Source organism: Palaemon carinicauda, chromosome 33, assembly GCF_036898095.1.
Source record: "Palaemon carinicauda isolate YSFRI2023 chromosome 33, ASM3689809v2, whole genome shotgun sequence".
Lineage (NCBI taxonomy): Eukaryota > Metazoa > Arthropoda > Malacostraca > Decapoda > Palaemonidae > Palaemon > Palaemon carinicauda.
Genome location: NC_090757.1, coordinates 43,631,340 through 43,654,881, shown reverse-complemented (window position 1 = coordinate 43,654,881; position 23,542 = coordinate 43,631,340). Strand labels below are relative to the sequence as shown.

The 23,542-nt window shown below is 40.6% G+C and overlaps 1 protein-coding gene across 5 annotated transcripts in view; it reads left to right on the top strand.

Annotated features, from left to right (window-relative positions):
• Nucleotides 1-2,827: 2,827 nt before the first annotated feature.
• The window catches only part of LOC137625939 (F-box only protein 30-like), a 62,194-nt gene continuing 41,479 nt past the window's right edge, over nt 2,828-23,542 (top strand). Inside the window, exons 1-3 of one of the 5 annotated variants that reach the window (XM_068356981.1) lie at nt 2,828-2,963; nt 3,135-3,315; nt 13,975-14,176. In XM_068356981.1, coding sequence (XP_068213082.1) covers nt 13,977-14,176 — 200 coding nt within the window. In that variant the 5' untranslated portion in view covers nt 2,828-2,963; nt 3,135-3,315; nt 13,975-13,976. Of the gene's footprint in view, nt 3,395-13,974; nt 14,177-23,542 lie in introns of all 5 variants that reach the window. The other 4 variants (XM_068356985.1, XM_068356980.1, XM_068356982.1 and 1 more) reach the window with 4 other exon arrangements.

Sequence of the window (23,542 nt, the reverse complement as noted above, 5' to 3'; positions counted from 1 at the left end):
AAATAACACATTATTCTCCGTTAATCGCTGCTTTCAGATAATATTCTTATAAGACATTATTCTTTGTTAATCACTGTTCAGATTATATTCCTATAACACAGTATTCTTCGTTAATCGCTGCATTCAGATAATATTCCTAAAACACATTATTCTCCATTAATCGCTATTTTCAGGTAATATTCCTATAACAAAATATTCTCCATTAATCGCTGCTTTCAAATAATATTCAAATAACACATTATTTTCCGTTGATCACTGCTTTCAGATAGTATTCAAAGAACACATTATTCTCCGTTAATCGCTTCTCTCAGATAATACTCCTATGACTCAATATTCTCTGTTAATCGCTGCTTTCAGATAATATTCTTATAAGACATTATTCTTTGTTAATCACTGTTCAGTTAATATTCCTATAACACAGTATTCTTCGTTAATCGCTGCATTCAGATAATATTTCTAAAAACACATTAGTCTCCATTAATCGCTATTTTCAGGTAATATTCCTATAACAAAATATTCTCCGTTAATCGCTGCCTTCAGATAATATTGATATAACACCCTATTCTTTGTTAATCGGTTCTTTTAGATAATATTCCTATAACACGCTATTCTTCGTTAATTGCTGCTTTCAGATAATATCCCCAAAACACATTATTCTCCGTTAATCGCTGCTTTCAGATAATAATCCTATAACACAATATTCTCTGATAATCGCTGCTTTCAGATATTATTATCATAACACATTATTCTTTGTTAATCACTGTTCAGATGATATTCCTATAACAGTATTCTCCATTAATCGCTGCTTTCAAGTAATATTCCCTTTACAAAATATTCTCCGTTAATTGCTACTTTCAGATAATATTCCTATAACACATTACTCTCCGTTAATTGCTGTTCAGATATTCCTAACACATACTATTCTCCGTTAATCGCTGCTTTCAGATAATATTCCTTTAACAAAATACTCTCTGTTAATCGCTGCTTTCAGATAATATTCTTATCAAATATTATTCTTTGTTAATCACTGTTCAGATAATATTCCTATAACACAGTATTCTTCGTTAATAGCTGCTCTCAGATAACATTCCTATAACACATCATTCTCCATCAATCTCTGCTTTCAGATAACATTTCTATAACAAAATATTTTCCGTTAATCGCTGCTTTCAGATAATATTCCATAATACAATATTCTCTGTTAATCGCTGTTCAGATAATATTCCTGTAGCACAATATTCTCTGTTAATCGCTACCTTCAGATAATATTCCTATAATACATTACTCTCAGTTAACCACTGCTTTCAGATAATATTCCTATAACACAATACTCTCCGTTAATCACTGCTTTCAGATGATATTTCTATTACACATTATTCCCGGTTAACCGCTGCTTTCAGATATTTCTTTGACACAATACTCTCCCTTAATCGCTAATTTCAGATAATACTCCTATAACATTATTCTCCATTGATCGCTGCTTCTAGATATCCCTATAGCACACTACTATTAGGTCCTGATAACAAATAACATATTGCATATGGGCATTGTTTAGTAAACTATTCTTCATGGAAGTAACGTGTGGTAACAGAACAAATATGTTAATCGTACGCTGAAAAAAAAAGGCTAAAATTAATTCAGACCCCAAAGCTGAAAACAGCCAGTAAGTTCGGAAGAATGATCTGACGAGATATAGCTAAACAGATGGTGGAGAAGGTAACACAAGAAGCTAAACAATGCATGTACAAGTAAGGCAGAAGTGAAAGGTATGGTGACAATAAAACACAGACACACTCACACACACCCATATATATATATATATATATATATATATATATATATATATATATATATATATATATATATATATATATATATATATATCTTTCGGAGTGGGGTATACCTTAACGTAGTGAAGGTTTGTGTATCGCCATTATTTGCAGAGCTGTAGCATATTACTCGGGACCACCCATACTAGGTTGGTTTAATGTGAGCGATCAGACTAAAGTCTACCACAATCACCAATCCCCAGTGGCCAGTGTGGTGATGAAAATGGCCACATCCCAGATATGACTAATTACATGTCTGAGGCCTTTGTCCTGCAGTGGATTAGAAACGCCTGCATTTGTTATATATATATATATATATATATATATATATATATATATATATATATATATATATATATATATATATATATGTCTATATATATATATATATATATATATATATATATATATATATATATATATATATATATATATATATATATATATATATATATATATATATATATATAAACCGTAATCACTCTACAGCAGGACAAAAACCTCAGTCTATATTCGCAAATTTTCTTACCTCATCGATGGTTAATCCATCGTCTTTTCCTTTCCCTGCATCGTTTGCAATCTCTAGGGACCTATTCTGTTATTCTTAAGGTCCATTTACAGTCTGGCATTCTAATATGTCCTGTCCATGTCCATTTCTTTCTCTTACGTTTGAATCTCTCTCTCTCTCTCTCTCTCTCTCTCTCTCTCTCTCTCTCTCTCTCTATAGATAGATAGATAGATAGATAGATAGATATATAAAGCACATACTATTGCATGCATGAATATATTGTGAGAATATCACGCGTTACATTTATTTGTTTGATTTTACTTTTGAATAGTTTTTTTTTTTTTGCATCAGAGAAATATATAACGATAACACACAATCTATTCAAGAAAGTCTTAAACAATATAAAATGCCAAAGGTATAATTAATCTATGCCAATTTTCCCAATAAATGCATTAAAAAAAAAAGACAGACTTCTCTCTAGCCGAGATAGGCGCACCGTGCATTGTCTTGCAACATTAGCAATCTTGACGTAAGAGATCTCCTTGAGAAGGAAATCCGGGTGCCGATGAATTAACGTATTATTTTTTATACTTTCTGTCTCTCTTTTCTGTTATTTGTAAGGAGAGGTAATGTATTTCATATAAAAAATGACACTAGGTGTAAACTTATATAAATTTGCAAGTGCCAAGAACAAGAATTAAGACTATTTTCGATGTTATTTCGGGCCTACTTAAAAGATTAAATTGACGAGTGGGGAGTTTAAGTGGACCAGTATCATCTTTCTTTCGTTTATTTAGAATTAAAGGTAAAGATTTACCACTTGAAAATCTACAAATAAATGATACGAAACAGCATTGCAAGTGTTAACTGCAAGTGATATAGACATTTATTATTACATTAAGGTAGAAATCCAGAAAAGGTGGTTCTCAAGTAGCCACTTCCAGCCAATAAAACTCATCATCCTCTTTGGGGCATAAGGTGAGTTCCTACCTCTTTCACCTGTCTAATAGCACGGCAGAAGAGCTGTCTAATAGCCTGCACTGTTAGCAACCCCTAGGTAAGCTTTAACATTTCATTGAGCTAATGGTAGGTTATTTGGTTTTGGTTTACTGTAGTACAATATTCTTAAAATGATTTTTACCCACGTAATTATATATTACCTTATGGAGCCTTTGTATATCAGCGGCCAGATGCTCCCTAAAATATGGACGCCAGCTAACCTAAACTTTCCTCCTAACCTAACCTACTAGCCGTGTCCTTACCTACTTACCTAACAGGGGGGCGTGACCCCCCGTACACTGCCGTATTCTTGGTCAGCCGTCATCGTACATACAGGTGGTCGCTATCATACATAACACCCCGTATTAAAACTAGTTTAAACTCCATTAACAAGTTCAGCTAGTAAGAACTAGGAGTATAGCTGGTTGGGAAACGACCACAGTGTTGAGACTTAGCGTTAGGTTAAGCTAAGGATTGGCGGTCTAAGGTGAAGGGTCGCAAGGTCATAGCCCCTAACCCCCTAAAAGTTAAATAAGTAAGTATTCGGCTCATAAGTTAGGCTAGGTGGTGCTCTTGGACACAGCTCGGAGCCTTTGTATATCAGCGGCCAGTTCCTCACACGTTCATTAAAAATGGACATCAACTAACCTAAACTTTCCCTCCAACCTAACCTACAGTCCGTGTCCTTACCTACTTACCTAACGGGGTGGCTAATGCCCCTCTGCGAACCCCCTTATTTTAAGTTGGACATAATACATACAGGTGGCCGCTATCATACATACATCCCCACGGCTCCTAGGATAAGTTAGGTGGTGGTCTTGTGATGCTTTTGAAATATAGATTTTCAGTCTTAACTCTTGGAATTTTAAAATGCTTATGATTTAAAAGAATACAGATTTTCCAATTATGTGCTTCAGAACATTTCAAAATACTCATAAATACTCCAGGAACACTAATTATTTCCTTCATTAGGTATAGGCCTCTTGTGCTATAGTATATACAGTATTTACAGGTTAAGGCCGATTCACACGACCCGTTTTCTTTCCGACAGGCTGGCCGTCGGTTAACCGGCGTCTAGCTTTCTTGCGTGTATTCAAATGCAACTGTTCACACGACCCGTCAGGCCGACGGCGGCCCTCGGACGTCAGCCGTCCGAGTCGGCCCGGCTTTCTTTCCAAGAAACCTCGTCCGGTTTGACGGACGTTAGCCACCCGTCCCAACCAACGGGTGGATGATGTTTTGTGTGAACGAGGACCTGTATCGTACCCGTTCGTTTCGTGGCCTACAACCCCGACTTTTCCTCATAGTACAGAGTCATAGAAATTAGATAGTTTGTTGTTGACACCGTGTATTAGAGGTTAATTGAACTTTTTCAAGGGTATGAGGAGATGTTTGACATGGCAAACAAGATGTATAGAAATGATTTACATATATAAAAGATATGGAAAATGACTGTAGAGGCATTAAATAAAACAGGTGAGTTAATCGCAGTTTTAATATTCTTGGCATGGTGCATAAAGCATTATGAAGTTGCATAACTTATTTTATCAACACAGTTAGTTATCAACCAACATCCTATAGTGTCAAAATTATCGTAATTTACTCGGTCCTAACGTGACAGAGTCTAAGTAAACAATGAAAACCGCACGCTGGTAAACGTATACGGAACGCCTCGTGTGAATGTAAAACATTTCGACGGCGGTTAGCCACCACCCAGCCTGTCGGAAAGAAAATGGGTCGTGTGAATCGGCCTTTAATCTTGACAAATTGTGTTGTTAATAGGCTAACCTATTTAATACAACCTTTTTGGAAGAATGAGCAATAGGATTCCAGGGCTTTATAGTCTCCATTTATTTTTCTGGGGAGGGAAGTCAATATTCCATACGTGAACCAAAGCACTACAACCTAACCTAATTTCATGAATGCATGCTTGTTTAGGCATTGCACGATTCCTTGCAACACCCTTAGCCCCTCTTCATTTTTCTTTAATGATATACTTGGCACCAATGAACTTCAGATAACCAGTGACCTGATGTGGGTAAAATTATAGTTTAGTTGTGTATCCTTAATGAAGGAATTTAACAAATTTTCTGGTGTATTCATAGGTATTTTGAACGATTCTGATGAAATTATTTAGTAAAAATCCTTTTTTTTTTTTTTTTTTTTTTTTTTTTTTTTTTTTTTTTTAAATTATAGACCACTGTATTGAAATTTAAGAAGTTTCAGCTAAAAGCCATATTTTTAAAAGGAATCGAACAAAATTATGACCTAACCTAGCCTAGGAGTCGTACCCTTACCTAAGAGGGTAGGAGGACTACACAGCACCCTGCAATCCATCCTTCAACCTTTGTGTTCTAAGCTTACCCTAAGACACATCATATCTCTGTTTATTCTCCTAGGAGTCGTTAAAACTTGAAAAGTACATTTTTCAGTCAATTTGGATCATTAAACTGTTCAAAACACTTATAAAGGCACTAAAAACTTCTCTTATTCCCACAAAAGGGAAAGGGTTTCATTTCTGTTATGATCTCAATAAATTCATTTCTCTAAGTCAGTATCATAGTGGAAATATTTGGACTTCTTTGGCGTCAGAGGTGGCACTGGTATTAGTAGATGGGGATTTGTGAGACTGGCCAAAAAGTCATTGAACAGTAAAAATATCTCGATTGGAGATTGAAAATTTCTACCAATATTAATATAGAAAATCGAATATCAATGTTGACAGAAGCACCACCTGTCTGGAATTTTTTGAATTGTCAGGAGAGCAGATCAAATAAAAACTTAATTACTGTAAACATAAAACGGTAAAAGAAAATTTTTATACTACAGTAATTATCTAGGTTATTAGTAGCCTTTGATTATAAGATATGGGGTTCAAAATTGTGGGTTTAATGTTATCTATTCAATTATGTAATTTCCAGTGGTCTAGCTAGCATTGTATGGCACCGTCGTTTAATTAGTTTGTTATGTACGTTTCATGAGATTTTTCAAAATTCTGACCATCCTTTGCATTACGATCCTTCTGGACAGTGCCCTTCTGTTTGTAATACTATGCACTGTATGCAGTTAATTGTAATAGTCATGTCTTCTCAATCATTAAACTCGATACCGCATAGTACAGTACAGTATTCTAGAAGTTTTATTCCAGTGCTTTCAATGGAGGAAAAAATTCCTCAGTTGTCAGGCAGATCATGGAGACAATTATTGATCTTTACAGACAAATTAACCCTGGATAGGTACGCTCCTCGGACACCCCTTTAAGGGTATACTCGGACGCGAACGACCCCGACGCCAAAAAAAATTCTTGAAAAATCAGTTTTTGCAGTAACCTCCTTTTTTCTTTTGCCAAAAAAAACTTCAATGAATGCTTAAAACAACTGTAAAGATAAATACTACTCATCTGCAGAAAAACTATTTATTATAAATATTTTAAAAAATTAAGTAGAAAAAAAAAAGACCTGACATAAAAATTCATAAAAAAAAAGTTTATACATATATACACAAATCCTTTTAGGAATTGATTCTTGAATGTTTAGGACACATTTTGATGTATTTTGGATGAAGTCAGACCCATGGAGGTGAAGATCTGAAATGAGAAAAAAAGGGTAACTTTTTTTGGCCAAAAAAATTTGTCCAAATTTCATGAATTTTTTTGGGTACCCAAATGAAATAGGAAGTGGCTAATTTTTTTAGGGAATAAACATATGTTATCCTAAAATAGAAATATGTAAAAAAATCTTCATTATTTTGTAAATTACATTTATATCAGGGGCCATATATAAAGGTAATTTTTTGAGTACTTAGAAATTTCGTAAAAAAATACATATATTTAATATATAATATGATATTTATGCAGGTAAAAATATACCAAAATATCACAAATTCTATAGGGAACAAGAATATATATAGATAGGGCAGCTTACGCTTCGGATATGTCCACAAAATGGCCGCCAACCACACTGACTCAGACTCCCTAATCTGCCACTTGAAATGTAGGAAGGGTATGTCAATTTCAAGGTGTTATTTACTAATCTAATTATTATTGGATATGCATAAAAATTGTATGGTGGGTTGCTGGATAATTGTCGATTATTTTACGACTATAAAATTAAAATTCTGACCCAAAAAAATTTTTTTGAAGGGAAATAAAATCGAAAAAAAAATGTAAAACAATATATTTTAGCTAAAAAAATTTGATGATATTCAATCAAAAAAAAAGTAAACAAAATTTTCCGACAAATAAACATCTAGAGGAATCATTACTCTGTGATAGTTCCTTAGTACGTAGTAATTTTGAAAGAATTGGGAAAAAACGAAAAAATGGCAATCACAGGAAAATCGAACACATACCTATATATACGCCATATCTGGCTAAAAAAAAAAAGATAGGCATGGGTAGCCAGATCATCTAGAAACACTTTCCAACACTATAAAATTATAAGTTTTGCGACACTACTTGCCAATTCCTTACGGTAACATGACTAAGCAAAAAAATGCAAAACAAATAAAAAGGGGCACTCGTGGAAATATGGCCATTCTAATATACGGCATTTCAGAAAAAAAAATTTCAGCCACGTGCTAGGCAAACCATCAAGGCACATTTTCCGACAAATAAACATATAAATGAATCATTACTCTGTGATAGTTCCTTAGTACGTAGTAATTTTGAAAGAAATGGGAAAAAACGAAAAAATGGCAATCACAGGAAAATCGAACACATACTTATATATACGCCATATCTGCCTAAAAAAAAAATAGGCATGGGTAGCCAGATCATCTAGAAACACTTTCCAACACTATAAAAATATAAGTTTTGCGACACTACTTGCCAATTCCTTACGGTAACATGACTAAGCAAAAAAATGCAAAACAAATAAAAAGGGGCACTCGCGGAAAAATGCCCAACATTCTAATATACGGCATCTCAGATAAAAAAAAAGACATGCACGTGTTAGCCCAACCATCAAGGCACACTTTCTAACACATAAACATGAAAAAAAAATCAATAATATACGGCAATTCCTTACTACGTAGTAAATTTTTACAAATATTGAAAAAAAACAGAAATTGGCAACCGCAGTTAAATACCCAATATACCAATAACTACGTCGTATCTGACAAAAACAAAATCACGCATGGGTAGCCAGATCATCTAGACACACTTTCCAACACTAAAAAAGCAAAAGTTTTACGACACTATTTCGCAATATCTTACGGAAAAATGACTTGGCAAAAAAATGAAAAAAAATGAAAAAGTGGTACTCGCGGTAAAATGCCCGACATTCTAATATACGGCATCTCAGATAAAAAAAAAGACATGCACGTGTTAGCCCAACCATCAAGGCACACTTTCTAACACATAAACATGAAAAAAAAATGAATAATATACGGCAATTCCTTACTACGTAGTAATTTTTACAAATATTGAAAAAAAACAGAAATTGGTAACCGCAGTTAAATACCCAATATACCAATAACTACGTCGTATCTGACAAAAACAAAGTCATGCATGGGTAGCCAGATCATCTAGACACACTTTCCAACACTAAACAAGCAAAAGTTTTACGACACTATTTGGCAATATCTTACGGAAAAATGACTTGGCAAAAAAATGAAAAAAAATGAAAAAGGGGCAATCGCGGTAAAATGGTCCTCGTGGTGATGAACGACATTTTAACTAAAAAAAAAATCATGCACATGGTAGCCAAACAATCCACCAAGACTTTCCACAACTGATAACCTATACAAGTTGCACCATTCTACGACAATTTCATAATACGTAATAACTTTGATAATTATGCAAACTACCTTAGAAGGGTAAACTCGGTCGCGAACGACCCCGACTCGTCTCAGAAATCGGGGAAGGAGTACAGCTACAGCAATGCACATCTGGACACTACTAGAGCGTGTAGGGGAGACACCTCCTGCAGGTCGATCACCCACAAATTCAGTCACGGGGCTGAGTCACGTGAGAAAAACCTGTTTTTTTTTGACGCTCGGGGTCGCGAACGACCCACCGTACCTATCCAGGGTTAAAACAAGAAGAATGGATTCAATTTTTGAATAAATGGATCAAGCTTGAACTGTAACAATGTGGGTTATAGTAAGTAAAAAATGTTTGATTTTGTTATTCAAAAATTCTATCCTCTGAGTAAATATTCCTTAAACTTGTTTCCTTTTATGGAATATTAAAACCAAGGTTACAAATTCTCCTGAGCAGCAACCCCTCTAATTTTAGCCGCAAGCCGCCGCTGTACAGTAGGTACAGTATTTAAGAACATTTTAAGAAATTATCATCTCGGTCCATTACTTACTTACCGTAGTGCCGTATCCTGAATGTTGGCGGTAGTCACCTCCACCTCTCCCTGTCTCTAGCAATTTGTATCACTTGATTTGGTGTATAATTACTCTGTAAGCCCACCACAATACTGTCCATGTATCGTGTCCTGTGCCTCCCCTCGATCTCTAATATCTTCACAAATTATTACTAGGAGAGATGTATTATCAAATTTACAGCATGGAGTCTGATAAGGCTCTAGCCTCCCCTCCCCAGTCAAGTTTAGAAACTAATGACTGAGGTTAGGTTAAGTTAGGAGTTAGGATGGATGCCAGTGGGAAAATGGCATTCACGATACTGTACACTGTATTGTCATTTATTTTTAACAATATTTGCGTAAGATATTTGTTTAAAATCCATAGACCTACTTTGTTAAGTCATATACAGTAGTAAGGAAAAGAAAAAAATAATTGGTTTACAAGTGAAATAATGCCGTTAAAAGTAAAACCTAGGGTATGTCCCATTATCCAAGACACTATTCTGTTAACTACGTACATAGTTAAACAATTTAGTTGACAAGTCTGGACCTCTGCTATTTTCTTTTGACCAATAACCTAATTTTGCTTACCAGACTAACGTTTAATCCTTGAAAGGAATAGAAAACTTACAAATTAGCCTAGAGATTGTTTCTTCATTAATACTGTGAAAGATTGCGGTGTTCAGAGAATGAGAAAAACGTAGAGATAGTTTGGAAATTGATGCAAAGCATACTGGAAATATTAACTTTTAAAGTTAGTTTTGGGGGTCTTTCAGTGAAATGATCCAGAAGAGCACAGAGAATGGAATTTGAAAGGCATTGCAAATGGATATTCATGTTACAAGACTGTCTAATTGGGTATAAACACACAATGGAGAATTGAATTGAAAGTTATCATGAACATCACCTTTGTTATAAGAAAATCTGATTTGAAACAATAAAGAATTTGGATAATGATTAAAGGAAGGTGACATCACCAGTGAGGATTATGTACTAGCTTCTCTCCTTTTTATTTAATTAAATTTTTTTTGTCATGAAGAACCATCAATGTAAACATGTCAAATACTTTTGTGTCTACAAGGCACTCTCTATTGGCTCCAAAATTTAAACCTAACAACCATACACTATCTAAAAAGGAAAGGTTTCACTGAAAATTCCCCAAGTTAGCACTACAGTGTAACTTATAACCACAACTGACAATTAAAATAAGTATTAAGCAAATTTTTGACATTCAAGGATCTTGAATTACCAAAGATACAAAAAATTTAAACATATATATGCCTAGCACAGGTACTGTACTAGTGACCTCTGGTTGCATGAGTTACTAAGGACAAAAAAACATCAAATAAGACTACAGTATTCAATATGATACGGAGTAAAAGAGCAATACAGTACACTATATTGTTTGAAGAGTAAAACATTATGATATCTACACAGGAATTCCATATGGCAATGGAAATAATGAAGATAAAGGATGCATTATTAAAGTAAAAATATACAAACTATAATCTAATAGTTGGCAAAATTTAGTGTTAGAGGAGGATAATGGTTGAGAATGAAGGAAAAAGATAAAATTTTAATGGATAATGAAGAACAATTGCATAGAGTTATTTGGGTTAATTATAATTTCTGGTCTGGTATTTTTTTTTTCCTGTAAAATAAGTTAAAAAATATTTTAAAAATCCTCTCACAAATATCATTACGAAGATTTTGTTCCCATGTGAATGAGAACCTTTTGTCTTTAAAATAGAGAATGTCTTCAGCTGGAATCGCCATAGGAACCATTAATCGGTAATTAACAACAGGTGGTTAGCATGGGTGAATAGGCCCACTCACATGCCTGAAAAAGATGAGTACGGATGTACTGTTACATCTTATCCAATGCTGTTTAATATTTTCTCATACATTTTATTTTGACAATTTTATTTCAACAATGAAAAGAAGTAGGAATGTGAGTGTAGTACTGTAGGTGGACACTATCTGTTTACTGTATAACTAAACAGGCGATAGATGCACTCACTGTGATTAGGGGTATAATTGCAATTCTCCCCTTTTACTGAGTGTAGATTCATGGTGTCATATTCTTTGAGAAGAGGGGAATCTAAGTCTTCTCTGGCATCATTCTTGGCAAAGTCATTGACATGCCAGAGAGACTGGTTAGCACATGAGCTACTTATTGACTCCACTGTTCAATGAAGCCTTTGGTTAAATCTCCCTGGCTTGTGTGGGGAATATATTCCAGGAGTAGAGAGAACTGGGATCTACATTGGAAAGTTTTTTTCAGGGTTTGTGGAGTGTGAAGTGATTGCCGCACTCCATCATTATAGGAAACATTTCCTTGCAAAACGCTGATGACAAATGACCTAAGGAAGGCTTGTCTTCCTCAGGCCAGCCATGTTTTTTTGAGGCAACAGATAGCTAGAGCTACCTCGCCTCTGATGCCAGTGACACCAGGTGATCCCAGTGCCAGTGAGACCAGTGATTTAGCGGTGATCCCAAAGCCAGTGACACCAGTGATTTAACGGTGATTCCAGTGTTAATAACACCAGAGATTTAGCGGTGATCCCAGTGCCAGTGACCTGAGTGGTGATCCCCGCAGTGCACTCTTAAGAGAAGCAGCTAAGTATACTGCTAATGGGCTTCTGCATATGTGGAAAGGAAGTTCCTAAGCCGGAAGGACATAACAAGACTCCGGAGCCGGTAAACTTGTACTTGAATTACCTGTGCCTGTTCCCCTGTCACTCTTGTGCCTGTCACTCCTGCTCCTGTGCTCATGAACTAAGGTCCATGGCTCCCTCCCTCTCTGCCCCTGTGACCCAGCCTCTATGTCTGTATAATGAGGGCCAGTGAGTCCCCTGTAATAGTGTTCTCCAGTGTTGTGGTTCCTGTCAGAGCAACCAGTGAGGATTTCTCCTAAGGGAGCTTTGTCACTGATAGTCTTTCAGACCAAAACATCTCTGCTTGCAGAGCCTAAGGAGAAGTTTAGTAGGAGGAAGGAGAGAGTTTGCTCCTCTTCTTTGTCCTCCTCCTCCTTCCTCTTCAGATTTTGATTCTGAATTTTCTTCTAAGAACAAAAGGTTGAAAAAGTCCAGGAAAGCCAGTCAGTAACAAGAATAGGGTTCTTAACAACACCACCTCTCCTGGGGGCATTGCTGGATGACACCCAGGTGTTCCATAGTCTAATGCCATGGCCCCCCGGGACTAATGTGCGGGGCTGGTACCGTGGCCATGTCATTGCCCCAGCGACCGTGGCTCATGTTCCCTTGGCTGCACGGTATTCAGGTGGGACAGAGGTGGATGTCCCCATGCATGCCCATGTCCACCTTTTGTCAGTCATGTGCTCAAAGAGCTTGGGTGTGTTTTCCTTCCTACAGTAATTGGTGGACTCTGCTTCCTTCTCTGAATGGAGCACTGCTGTATCCTTCGTTGAGAAGAGGGCACCCAGTATTATGGCGGAGCAGCTCATGTGGTTTCTCACTATGGGAAGCTTCATTGTCGATGCTCGTTCAGACCTTAACTTCTCAGCTTGCAGAGCCCGAGGAAAAATAGATAAGCTGATGAAGTGATTTCCTTTCCCTTCTTCTTACAACTCTTTCTTTTTTGTCCTCCTCCTCTTCCTCTTCCAATTCTGACACTTCTAAGGAGAATGAGAAGTGGTCCAAGAAGGCCAGTCGTGGTTACAAGAATAATGTTCTTGGCAACATCAACTCTTTCAGGAGTTGGGTGTAGACGATACCAGGTCTTCTTTTTTGGGGGGTGTTGCTGCAAATGCTTTTCTGTTGAACAGGTTGACATAAGTTTCTCATAGTTTATACAGTATATAATAGATCTAGTGGTTTTATGTTGACTTTAAAATATATTATTTCTTTTTCTCACTGTCTACTTTCACTGTTGGAACTCATGGTTGTAGCTTAGCTGGTAATGATGATAGTAACAGAACAGATGAAAAGGATTGTTTGGGTTGATTGTATTTGTTGGTGTTTGAAGTAATTTTACACAGTAAATTTATATAAAAAACACATTACATGGGGAAGGAATTTTTATTTGTAATGTTATCACTATCATTTAGGAGTTTTTTTTATTTTTTTTCTTAAATCCCTTCATTACAATATAGTACAGTACTTCATTTCCTGTGTTCTCATAGTGAACAAATTCTGTTGCTTTATCAGTGTGGTTTCCAAAACAGTAAAGTAATTGGGGAAGATCATCATGGAAAATTTTTATCATATGAAGCAGATATAATTTTAGCAAAAAACTTTGTTAAATAGAGAGTATGGTCCACTAATGAGTATTTGTTTACAACCATTTTTTCTTTCTCTTGCAGAAATGGAGGCCCCAGTGGAGTCAGACACAGATGATAGCAAAGATGAATCCATATCATTCAATGCTGATGAAGTTGATTTTGAAGTAGATATTAATATTCATTTTCATTGTGAGCACTGCTTCAAACTCAACAAATGCCGAGAACCTGCCAAGCCTGGATGGAGCTGTGAAGTGGTGTGGTGTCCAAATGACTGTGGTCAGAGGTAGGTCATAATATACTGAGGCTCTGAAGAATAAATGCTCTCTTTAAAGTTGGTGATAAATAATACCATTTTCTTTTGCATTAAAACTTGATATATTGGTATAGATGTGCTTAAAATCCTTATGCCTTAAGCTGATCACTGTTCTGATAGTGAAATTAGTAGTCCAAGTAAATCTCCTTATACTACAATACACCAAGATTTGATCCTCAAGGGTCTTATCTATCTCCATATACTGTACTTTCATAATTTTCTAGCTACAACTACAGGTATACTTAAGCTAGATCAATGTAATTGTTGTTATTAAATAGTTTTTACCTACACGGATACAAACCTGTGACCTTTGATAGGAATATGATTTTAGCAAAGCTGGAACTCGGCTGTTAAAATTTATAATGAGGTGTCGATAGTTACTGGCGGGAGGTGAGGAATCCGCCCCCCTTGCTGCCAGCACACTGAGTAACCACTTCAACTTCAGTCGCCGAGCAGTACGGAAATAATCTCAGTTTTCCTAACTTGGTTGTTTTAATTTTATTTATCTCTTTGCAGAGACTTTGGTTGCTATTAGCTGTGGAATGGAGAAACAATGTCTAGACATGCAGTTCTACCCTGGTATTCCTGGCCTTAAGTGCGGCACCTTTATGAGCATGACAAAGTTGATCCCCAAGGCTTTTGCCATTCTTGCAAGGGGGTATCACTACTCATGGCTGTTCACAGTCATCCCCCTATAATGAGTGTAATGAATGTCCATCACCGCAATGCATGGAGTACGGCAAGAAGAGGAGGAAGTTGAAACTAGGCTCTTCAACTTTGGGGTATTCCTTGAGGACAAAGAAATCTACTGGAACTCTCCTTTTACCTTCAGGTATCTTAACTCTCAACCCTTCTCTGTCTCCCTCTGCTGGAGGGATGGCAAAGAATGAAGGCAAAGTAGAACTTCTATACTGAATCTGCTGGCCACATGTGAAGCAGTTCTGTCTGATTCCCTCAGTGAACCAGGTAGCCTCTGTTCTTCACTCTGTAGAGAACCTGATGTGACTGATCACGCTGCCGCCAAGTACTTGGCCCTAAAGACGGTGTGGCCTTTATTAGGTCTGGCAAGCATTCTGTGCATGGGAAGACTGCTGCAAGCTTTCACTAGGGTTTCCTAGTCTCTTGCTGCTACTGTGACAGTGTTGAATGTGACCCTGCCAGCCAGGCCAGGGTTACTATTGGTGCAGTTGACGACAGGTCCTCACTTTCGCCTGGGAAAGGGAGGAAGTGGCACAGTCCCCCCCTTCACCTCCCAACCTGATTTCGACTACTCCATCTTCAAAGGAGTCACCGACATTTACCTACCTCCTGAAGGGGAAGGGAGCATGCTTCTCCTGTGCACAGGCTGTTACCTCTGCTAAACACAAGTGTGACGAGGGTGCATACAGTTCCCCTTGGGAACATTTCTCCAGTTGAGAACATGGTGCGCCAACACCCTTTCCGAGGCTGGTTTTCTAGTCTTCCCAATGCAGAAAATGAGACAAAACTTCAAAGCACTATGAGAGACCTCACAAGTGCCCCAGAGTGCGCTCATTCTTCTGAAGAAGAGCTCTCACATGCGGTTGGTCCTCCTGTTCACTCACTTGCTCACCAATTCATGAGTACTCTTGTGTGTGTGTGTGCATTCACCTGTTTGCTCGGTGGAAGAGCTCTCATATGAGGTTGATCCTGAGATTTGTACACCACTTGACAAGGGCCTGTTTACCTGTTTGCTCTGAAGAAGAGCTCTCTCATGAAGTGGAGCCTCGTTTCAACACACTCTCCTATTCGAATGAACTCAGATGTTCATCAGCCCTCACCTGTTCCCAGGAATACCAGGATGCATTCACCCTCCCCCTTGAGCTCTCGCTGTTGTGTGCACACACTCCTGGCCAAGTGTGCTCATCTGTTTGTTAACATGCTCCTGTTTGCAGTACCAAATTTGTACAATCACCTGGTACTTTACTGGTCACCCTCACCCTGCTGTTCATCAGCTCTCATCCATCAGCAGTAGTGTACCTGTACACTATTTCTCACCTGTTGAGGTGTACTCGCCTGTGTGCTCACCTGGTAGTGATAGAGTGCCTATGCACTCATCCTCACCTATGAAAGTGTACTCTCCTATTCGTGCATGCCATAGTACAAATGTGTGTACACCTACTTACAATAGCTCAACTAGGATCTCACTCTCAGCTATGAAAGTGTAACCTGTTTGTGCACTCTTGTTTGCAAGGGTTCACCTGTCAACTCCGTGCATGCTCACCAATGCAGAAGCCATCACCTGTGAAACAACCCTTGAGGGTAGAAGCACATCCACATGTTGAGGAGCACTCCCGTGATTGAACATGCTCCCATAACATTGTACGATATCAAATTTGCACTCATTTGCCTGTTAGTAAGTAATCACATGTGCGCCATCACATTCCCTAGAAGGGGCACATCCTCCTGTGTACGCACACACGTCTGTTCACTAGGGCTCAATCGATTCACAAATTAAAACATAACCACTAACAAATGCAAATGCATTCCCAGAGTCTAGATATAGAAGGGACAGGACCCATTATATTCAGGATCTTTTAGATCCTATTCTTAGGTACTCAAATTTATCTCAATATGACTGGATAGGCTCTTTGACCTTGGAAAAGCAATCTAGGGACAAGACAGTCCACAGGTCATCCCTTCGTGAATGTACTAGCCCTTCAGAGGTACAGGCTTGTGCGGAATCAAAGAACACCTCCAGGGCTGTAAGAGAATAGACCCCCTTTGTTAATGCCTTCTCATCGGAGTACTGTCAGGGGTCAGTATGTGAACTAGAAAGGAAATGGATTCTCCCCTGCCACCAGCAAATAACTTCAGATACCTCATTATAAATTATAACCGCCAAGTTCCGGCTTCGCTGAAATCATACTCCTATTAAAGGCCTTAGGTTTGTGTAGTTATGGAAAAAAAAATTAACTTAAAAAGTCGGTGATTTTGATAACATTGAAATCCCATTCATAGCATCTCAAAGGACTCGGCCGCAGATTTTGTCATAAAAGTTAAAAAGTTGGACAGTTAATGGGAAAAAATACACAGTAAAATACAGAAAAAAGTACACCTAAAGCCTGAAGGGGCACTGCGAAGAATAAAGCCCAGTATGCTGTAAAGTCACAGGGTATTTCAGCAAAGAACTGTATTCATTGCTTAAAGCATTTTTGCCTCGTGAGTAAGTGCTCCCATCAAATTGCATCGTACCGTTGCTCTTTAAAGAGGCCAATTTGCAGTATTTCTTTAGTCTTTTCTGTTTTAACTTTTGAGCTCTTTCCATGTGACTTTCCAGCTTTCATTTAGATACCAAAATTTATTATTTAAGAACAATCTTTCAATCCAGTCCGTTAAATTTAGAAATAAAACTACTTTTTCATAATAGTCACACTACCCATTATCAGATATCTTCAGTCCCTTTACTGTATGACAATTGATTAGTCTGTCAAGCATTCCTTATAGGTTTTAATTTAATTAAATTGTGTATTTTTGAGTTATTATTTTTCAATATTAAACTTACCCGATAATCATGTAGCTGTCAACTCCGTTGCCCGACAGAAATCTAAGGAGGGATACGCCAGCTATCACAATACTAGAAGGGGGTGTACTAACAGCGCCACCTGTGGCCAGGTACTCAAGTACTTCTTGTTGACACCTCCTCAATTATTCCTCTGTCGTGCCTCCGGCTAGACGTTCTGGGATACGCTCATGGTCTTCGAGTTTATTCTCGCTTATTTGGTGATGTATTCTCTTTGATTTACGGCTGTCGCATTACTGGAAACCTTCTGATATTAGCTAGATAGCTTTTATTTAATTCAGTTTAACGGTTAACGAATTTTTGCTTGTTTTTTGGATCTCCCTTTGACTTCTCTTGAAAACAAAATGTCTGACATTTCGCAAGCCCCCTCCCATAGACGTTGTAGGTCTTGCAATAGACGTATTCCGAAGGTCTCGGTAGATCCTCACACCGCTTGTTCTGACTGTAGGGACAGACCCTGTCAGTTAGAAAATCGATGTGAGGAATGCGCCGGTCTTTCGGAATTGGATTTTGTCCGACTTTTAAAGTATTCTTCTAAGTTAGAGAGAATTAGAGCTAGGAGGAGTTCTTCTCACTCTTCTTTATTTTCCTCATCTCATGATCCTCTTCCTGATCCTACCCCTGTAGTGGCTACCCCCGAACCTACTGTGTGCCCTCCGCCTGATATGTCAGTGGTTTTACGTGCTATTCAGGCTTTAGGCGATAAGGTAGAGTCAGTGGTAAGTGACCATAAGTCTCTGATGGCCGAAGTGAAAGAGTTGAAGGCCAAGAGTGCAGTGGGTGAAGTTAGTGCCAGTGCTGTGACGAGTGCTAGTGTCGGTGCAGTGCCTTGTACTAGTGTTAGTGCCAGTGTGGTGCGTGGGGATTTTTCTGTGCGAGCCAGTCGTTCTCCCAGTCCGGGACCTCTTGCAAGCTCCCAAGCCCAGGGGAGAAGCAATGTCGAAGGGCATAAGGGTTCGGCAGGCCTTGTTAGGCGCACAGAATCATCCTCAGTGGTTGCGGGCGTGTCTTCCACAGACCGTCACTCCCACTTGCAGACGATTGAGCCCGTCTTCCGCTCGTCCGCTGATCTTCCCTCGGGGAAGAAACGTTGGTCTCAGGTCTCTAGACCGCTTAAACGCAGAGTCCAACCCTCGAGTGCTCAGCCAGGTTGCAGTCGTTGGCTCAGCTCTGACTCGCCTCAGTCTTCTAGCGATTGTACTCCGCCCAAGAGGAGTAAGGTACAACAGAGCTGCACCGGTGGTGCAACCACTGTTATGGCTTTACCTCAGTCTGCTACTGTCTCTGCTGATCCCAAGTGGTCTATGCTTCAGTCCATGCAAGCACAGCTTTCGGACCTGATGCGTGAGTGTCGTGCTGAGAGTGCTGCACCTGCACCCGTTCAGCCTGTGCTGCACCCGCCTGCACCTGTGGTGCACCTACCTCCTGCACCGGTTCAGCCTGTGCTGCACCCGCCTGCACCGGTGGTGCACCAACCTCCTGCACCCGTTCAGCCTTTGCTGCACCCGCCTGCACCGGTGGTGCACCAACCTCCTGCACCGGTTCAGCCTGTGCTGCACCCGCCTGCACTCGCTGCACCCAGTCGCAGCTCCATCTGCCAGGCGTACGATGTTGAACCAGTTTCTGTGTTCACTGTTCCCGGTGTTGTTCAGCATCAGCCTTCTTTAAGGCAACCTTCAGTTTGGGATCAGGAGGATTACTCCACTCTTCCTCCTCCTCCCCTGGCTGCTCCACCGGCGGTGCAACTCTCGGTGGAGGTACAACAACCTCTTCCACCTGTGAGTCAGTCTGCTCAGCTGCTGCACCGAGCTCTACCCGTGCACCCTGATCCTGCTCCTCAGACATCTCTGCTTGCGGGAACTTTACCTTGTTCTGCACAGCCTCGATCTATTCACGCTCCACTTATACCACAGGAACAGGAACTTGCTGCACCTCCTCCTTCCACCTCTGTTGTTGTTCCTGCTCGTTCTGACTCTGCGGTTCAGCATTCGTTTCCGATCCCGTCGCCTCATTCTGGGGTTGAGATTTCGGATGATGAGGAAGCACACCTTGATCCCTCTTCGGACGTGGACGAATCCAGACCCTCTCCACAGTCTCTTGATTTTCGCAAGGTCTTGGCTCTTCTCAGGGAGGTTTATCCAGACCATTTTGTCTCAGCTTTACCCCGCTCTCCACCATCTGAGTTTTCGCTGGGAGTGCAACAAGCTCAGTCTTCCTATACCAAGCTGGTCCTAGCTAGATCCTCCAAGAGGGCTTTTAGGATCTTAGGGGAATGGCTGCAGTCTAAGCAACTTCTTGGCAAGACTTCCTTCATGTTCCCTCCAACGAAGCTCACTTCGAAAGCGAGCGTTTGGTATGCCACAGGGGAAGCACCAGGCTTGGGAATACCTGCCTCTGCCCAGGCTGACTTCTCAAGTCTGGTAGACTTGCCTCGAAGATCTGCTATGAGACACTCAAAAGTGTGTTGGACCTTCTCGGACTTGGATCACTTGCTTAAAGGAGTGTTTAGAGCTTTTGAAATGTTTAATTTTCTCGACTGGTGCCTGGGGGCCCTCAGCAAGAAAACCTCCCATACGGACAAAGATTCTGCCATGCTGTTAATGTCCTGTATGGATAAGGCCATCAGAGATGGATCGGGCGAGCTAGCGTCCTTGTTTGTATCAGGGGTTTTGAAGAAAAGGGAACAGCTGTGTTCTTTCCTTTCCGCCAGCATTACCCCTTGCCAACGTTCACAACTTCTGTTTGCTCCTCTTTCGAAGTTTATTTTTCCCGAAGAGCTCATTAAAGATTTGTCGGCTGCTTTGATACAGAAGGACACGCACGATCTTGTAGCTTCTTCGGCTCGTAAGTCTAAGGCTCCCACCTCAGCCCCTAAGACTTACCGCTCCCCAGTGGCTGATACCCCTGCGACTAGATTCATACCGCCCTTTCGTGGTAGAGCCCCCAGCCGAGGAAGCTCCCGTCCAGACTCTTACAGAGGCAAGTCCAGGAAAGGATCCAAGCCATCCAAAGGAAAACACTGACTCTCCGATTCTCCAGACGACAGTAGGAGCCAGACTCAAGACCTTCTGGCGAGCTTGGGAGATGAGAGGTGCAGACGCACAGTCTGTCAGTTGGCTGAGGTTCGGTTACAGGATTCCATTCTTCCTTCAACCACCTCTGACCACTTCGCCCATCAACCTCTCTCCCAACTACAAAGAGGAGGACAAGAGGCTAGCTTTGCACCAGGAGGTGTCGCTTCTTGTGCAGAAGAAGGCTGTGGTTGTAGTCCGGGACCATCAATCCCCGGGCTTCTACAACCGCCTCTTTCTTGTGGCCAAGAAGACAGGAGGTTGGAGGCCTGTGCTGGACGTCAGCGCTCTCAACGAGTATGTCACCAAGCTGACGTTCACGATGGAGACAACCAAGTCGGTCTTGGCAGCGGTCAGACAGGAGGACTGGATGGTCTCATTGGACTTGAAAGATGCTTATTTTCACGTTCCGATTCATCCAGACTCCCAACCTTTCCTAAGATTCGTTTTCGGAAAGGTCGTCTACCAATTCCAAGCCCTGTGTTTTGGCCTAAGCACAGCTCCTATGGTCTTTACCCTTCTGATGAGGAATGTAGCCAAATTCCTTCACTTGTCAAACATCAGAGCCTCCCTCTACCTAGACGACTGGCTGTTGAGAGCCTCCTCGAGTCGTCGTTGTCTGGAGAATCTTCATTGGACTTTAGACCTTATCAGAGACCTGGGTCTATTAGTCAATTTGGAAAAATCTCAACTCATTCCCTCACAATCCATCGTGTATCTGGGAATGGAAATTCAGAGTCAGAGTTTTCGGGCTTTTCCATCGGCCCCCAGGATAAGCCAAGCCCTAGAGTGCATCATGAGCATGCTGAAGAGGAACAGTTGCTCAGTGAGACAGTGGATGAGTCTCACAGGGACTCTCTCGTCCCTAGCCCTGTTTGTCGAGCTGGGCAGACTCCACCTCCGCCCTCTTCAATTCCACCTTGCAGCTCATTGGGACAAGAGTTCTACCCTGGAAGCAATCTCTATCCCTATCAACCAAGAGATGAAGACCACTCTCCTGTGGTGGAAGCACAACCTCCTTCTCAGAGAGGGTCTATCCTTGGCCGTTCAGACCCCCAATCTTCATCTCTTCTCAGATGCATCGGACTCGGGCTGGGGTGCAACCTTGGACGGAAAGGAATGCTCCGGAATGTGGAACGAGGAACAACGTTCTCTCCACATCAACTGCAAGGAACTGCTGGCAGTTCATCTAGCCCTGTTGAACTTCAAGTCCCTCCTGCTAGGCAAAGTGGTGGAGGTGAACTCGGACAACACCACAGCCTTGGCTTACATCTCCAAGCAAGGGGGGACCCATTCGAGGAGCCTTTACGAGATCGCAAGGGACCTCCTCATTTGGTCAAGAAGTCTAAACCTCTCTCTAGTCACGAGGTTCATCCAGGGCAATATGAACGTGTCAGCAGATCGTCTGAGCAGAAGGAATCAGGTTATTCCCACGGAATGGACCCTCCACAAGAGTGTGTGCAACAGACTTTGGACCTTGTGGGGTCAACCTACCATAGATCTGTTTGCCACCTCCATGACCAAGAGACTTCCTCTGTTTTGTTCTCCTGTTCCAGACCCTGCAGCAGTTCATGTGGATGCCTTTCTACTGAACTGGTCCCATCTCGACCTGTACGCATTCCCTCCGTTCAAGATAATCAACAAGGTTCTGCAGAAATTCGTCTCGCACGAAGGGACACGGCTGACGCTGGTTGCTCCCCTTTGGCCTGCAAGAGAATGGTTCACAGAGGTACTACAATGGCTAGTAGACTTCCCCAGGACTCTACCTCTAAGAGTGGACCTTCTACGTCAACCTCACGTAGACAGGTTACATCCAAACCTCCACGCTCTTCAACTGACTGCCTTCAGACTGTCGAAAGATTCGCTAGAGCTCGAGGCTTTTCGAAGGAGGCAGCCAGGGCTATTGCCAGAGCAAGAAGGGTTTCCACTCGTAGGGTCTACCAGTCTAAGTGGGAGGTCTTCCGAAGCTGGTGTAGAGCCAATTCAATATCCTCTACCAATACCTCTGTGACCCAAATAGCTGACTTCCTGCTTCATCTTAGGAATGAGAGATCCCTTTCAGCTCCTACGATTAAGGGATATAGGAGTATGTTGGCCTCAGTTCTCCGCCATAGAGGTTTGGACCTGTCTTCCAACAAGGACCTTCAAGACATTCTTAAGTCTTTTGAGACGTCTAAAGATCGTCGTCTTTCCACTCCAGGCTGGAATTTAGACGTAGTCTTAAGGTTCCTTATGACATCTAGGTTCGAACCTCTCCAGTCAGCTTCATTCAAGGACCTTACCCTCAAGACTCTTTTTCTCGTTTGCCTGGCAACAGCTAAGAGAGTCAGTGAGGTTCATGCCTTCAGCAAGAACATTGGTTTCACGACCGAGTCTGCTACATGTTCTTTCCAGCTTGGATTCCTAGCAAAGAACGAACTTCCTTCACGTCCTTGGCCTAGATCGTTCGAGATACCTAGCCTTTCCAACATGGTAGGTAACGAACTTGAGAGAGTTCTTTGCCCTGTCAGAGCTCTCAAATATTATCTCAAGAGGTCTAAACCTCTCCGAGGACAGTCAGAAGCCTTATGGTGTGCCATCAGGAAACCCTCGAGACCCATGTCCAAGAATGGGCTTTCGTATTATATAAGGCTTCTGATTAGAGAAGCACATTCTCACTTAAAGGAGGAAGACCTTGCATTGCTGAAGGTAAGGACCCACGAAGTAAGAGCCGTAGCTACTTCG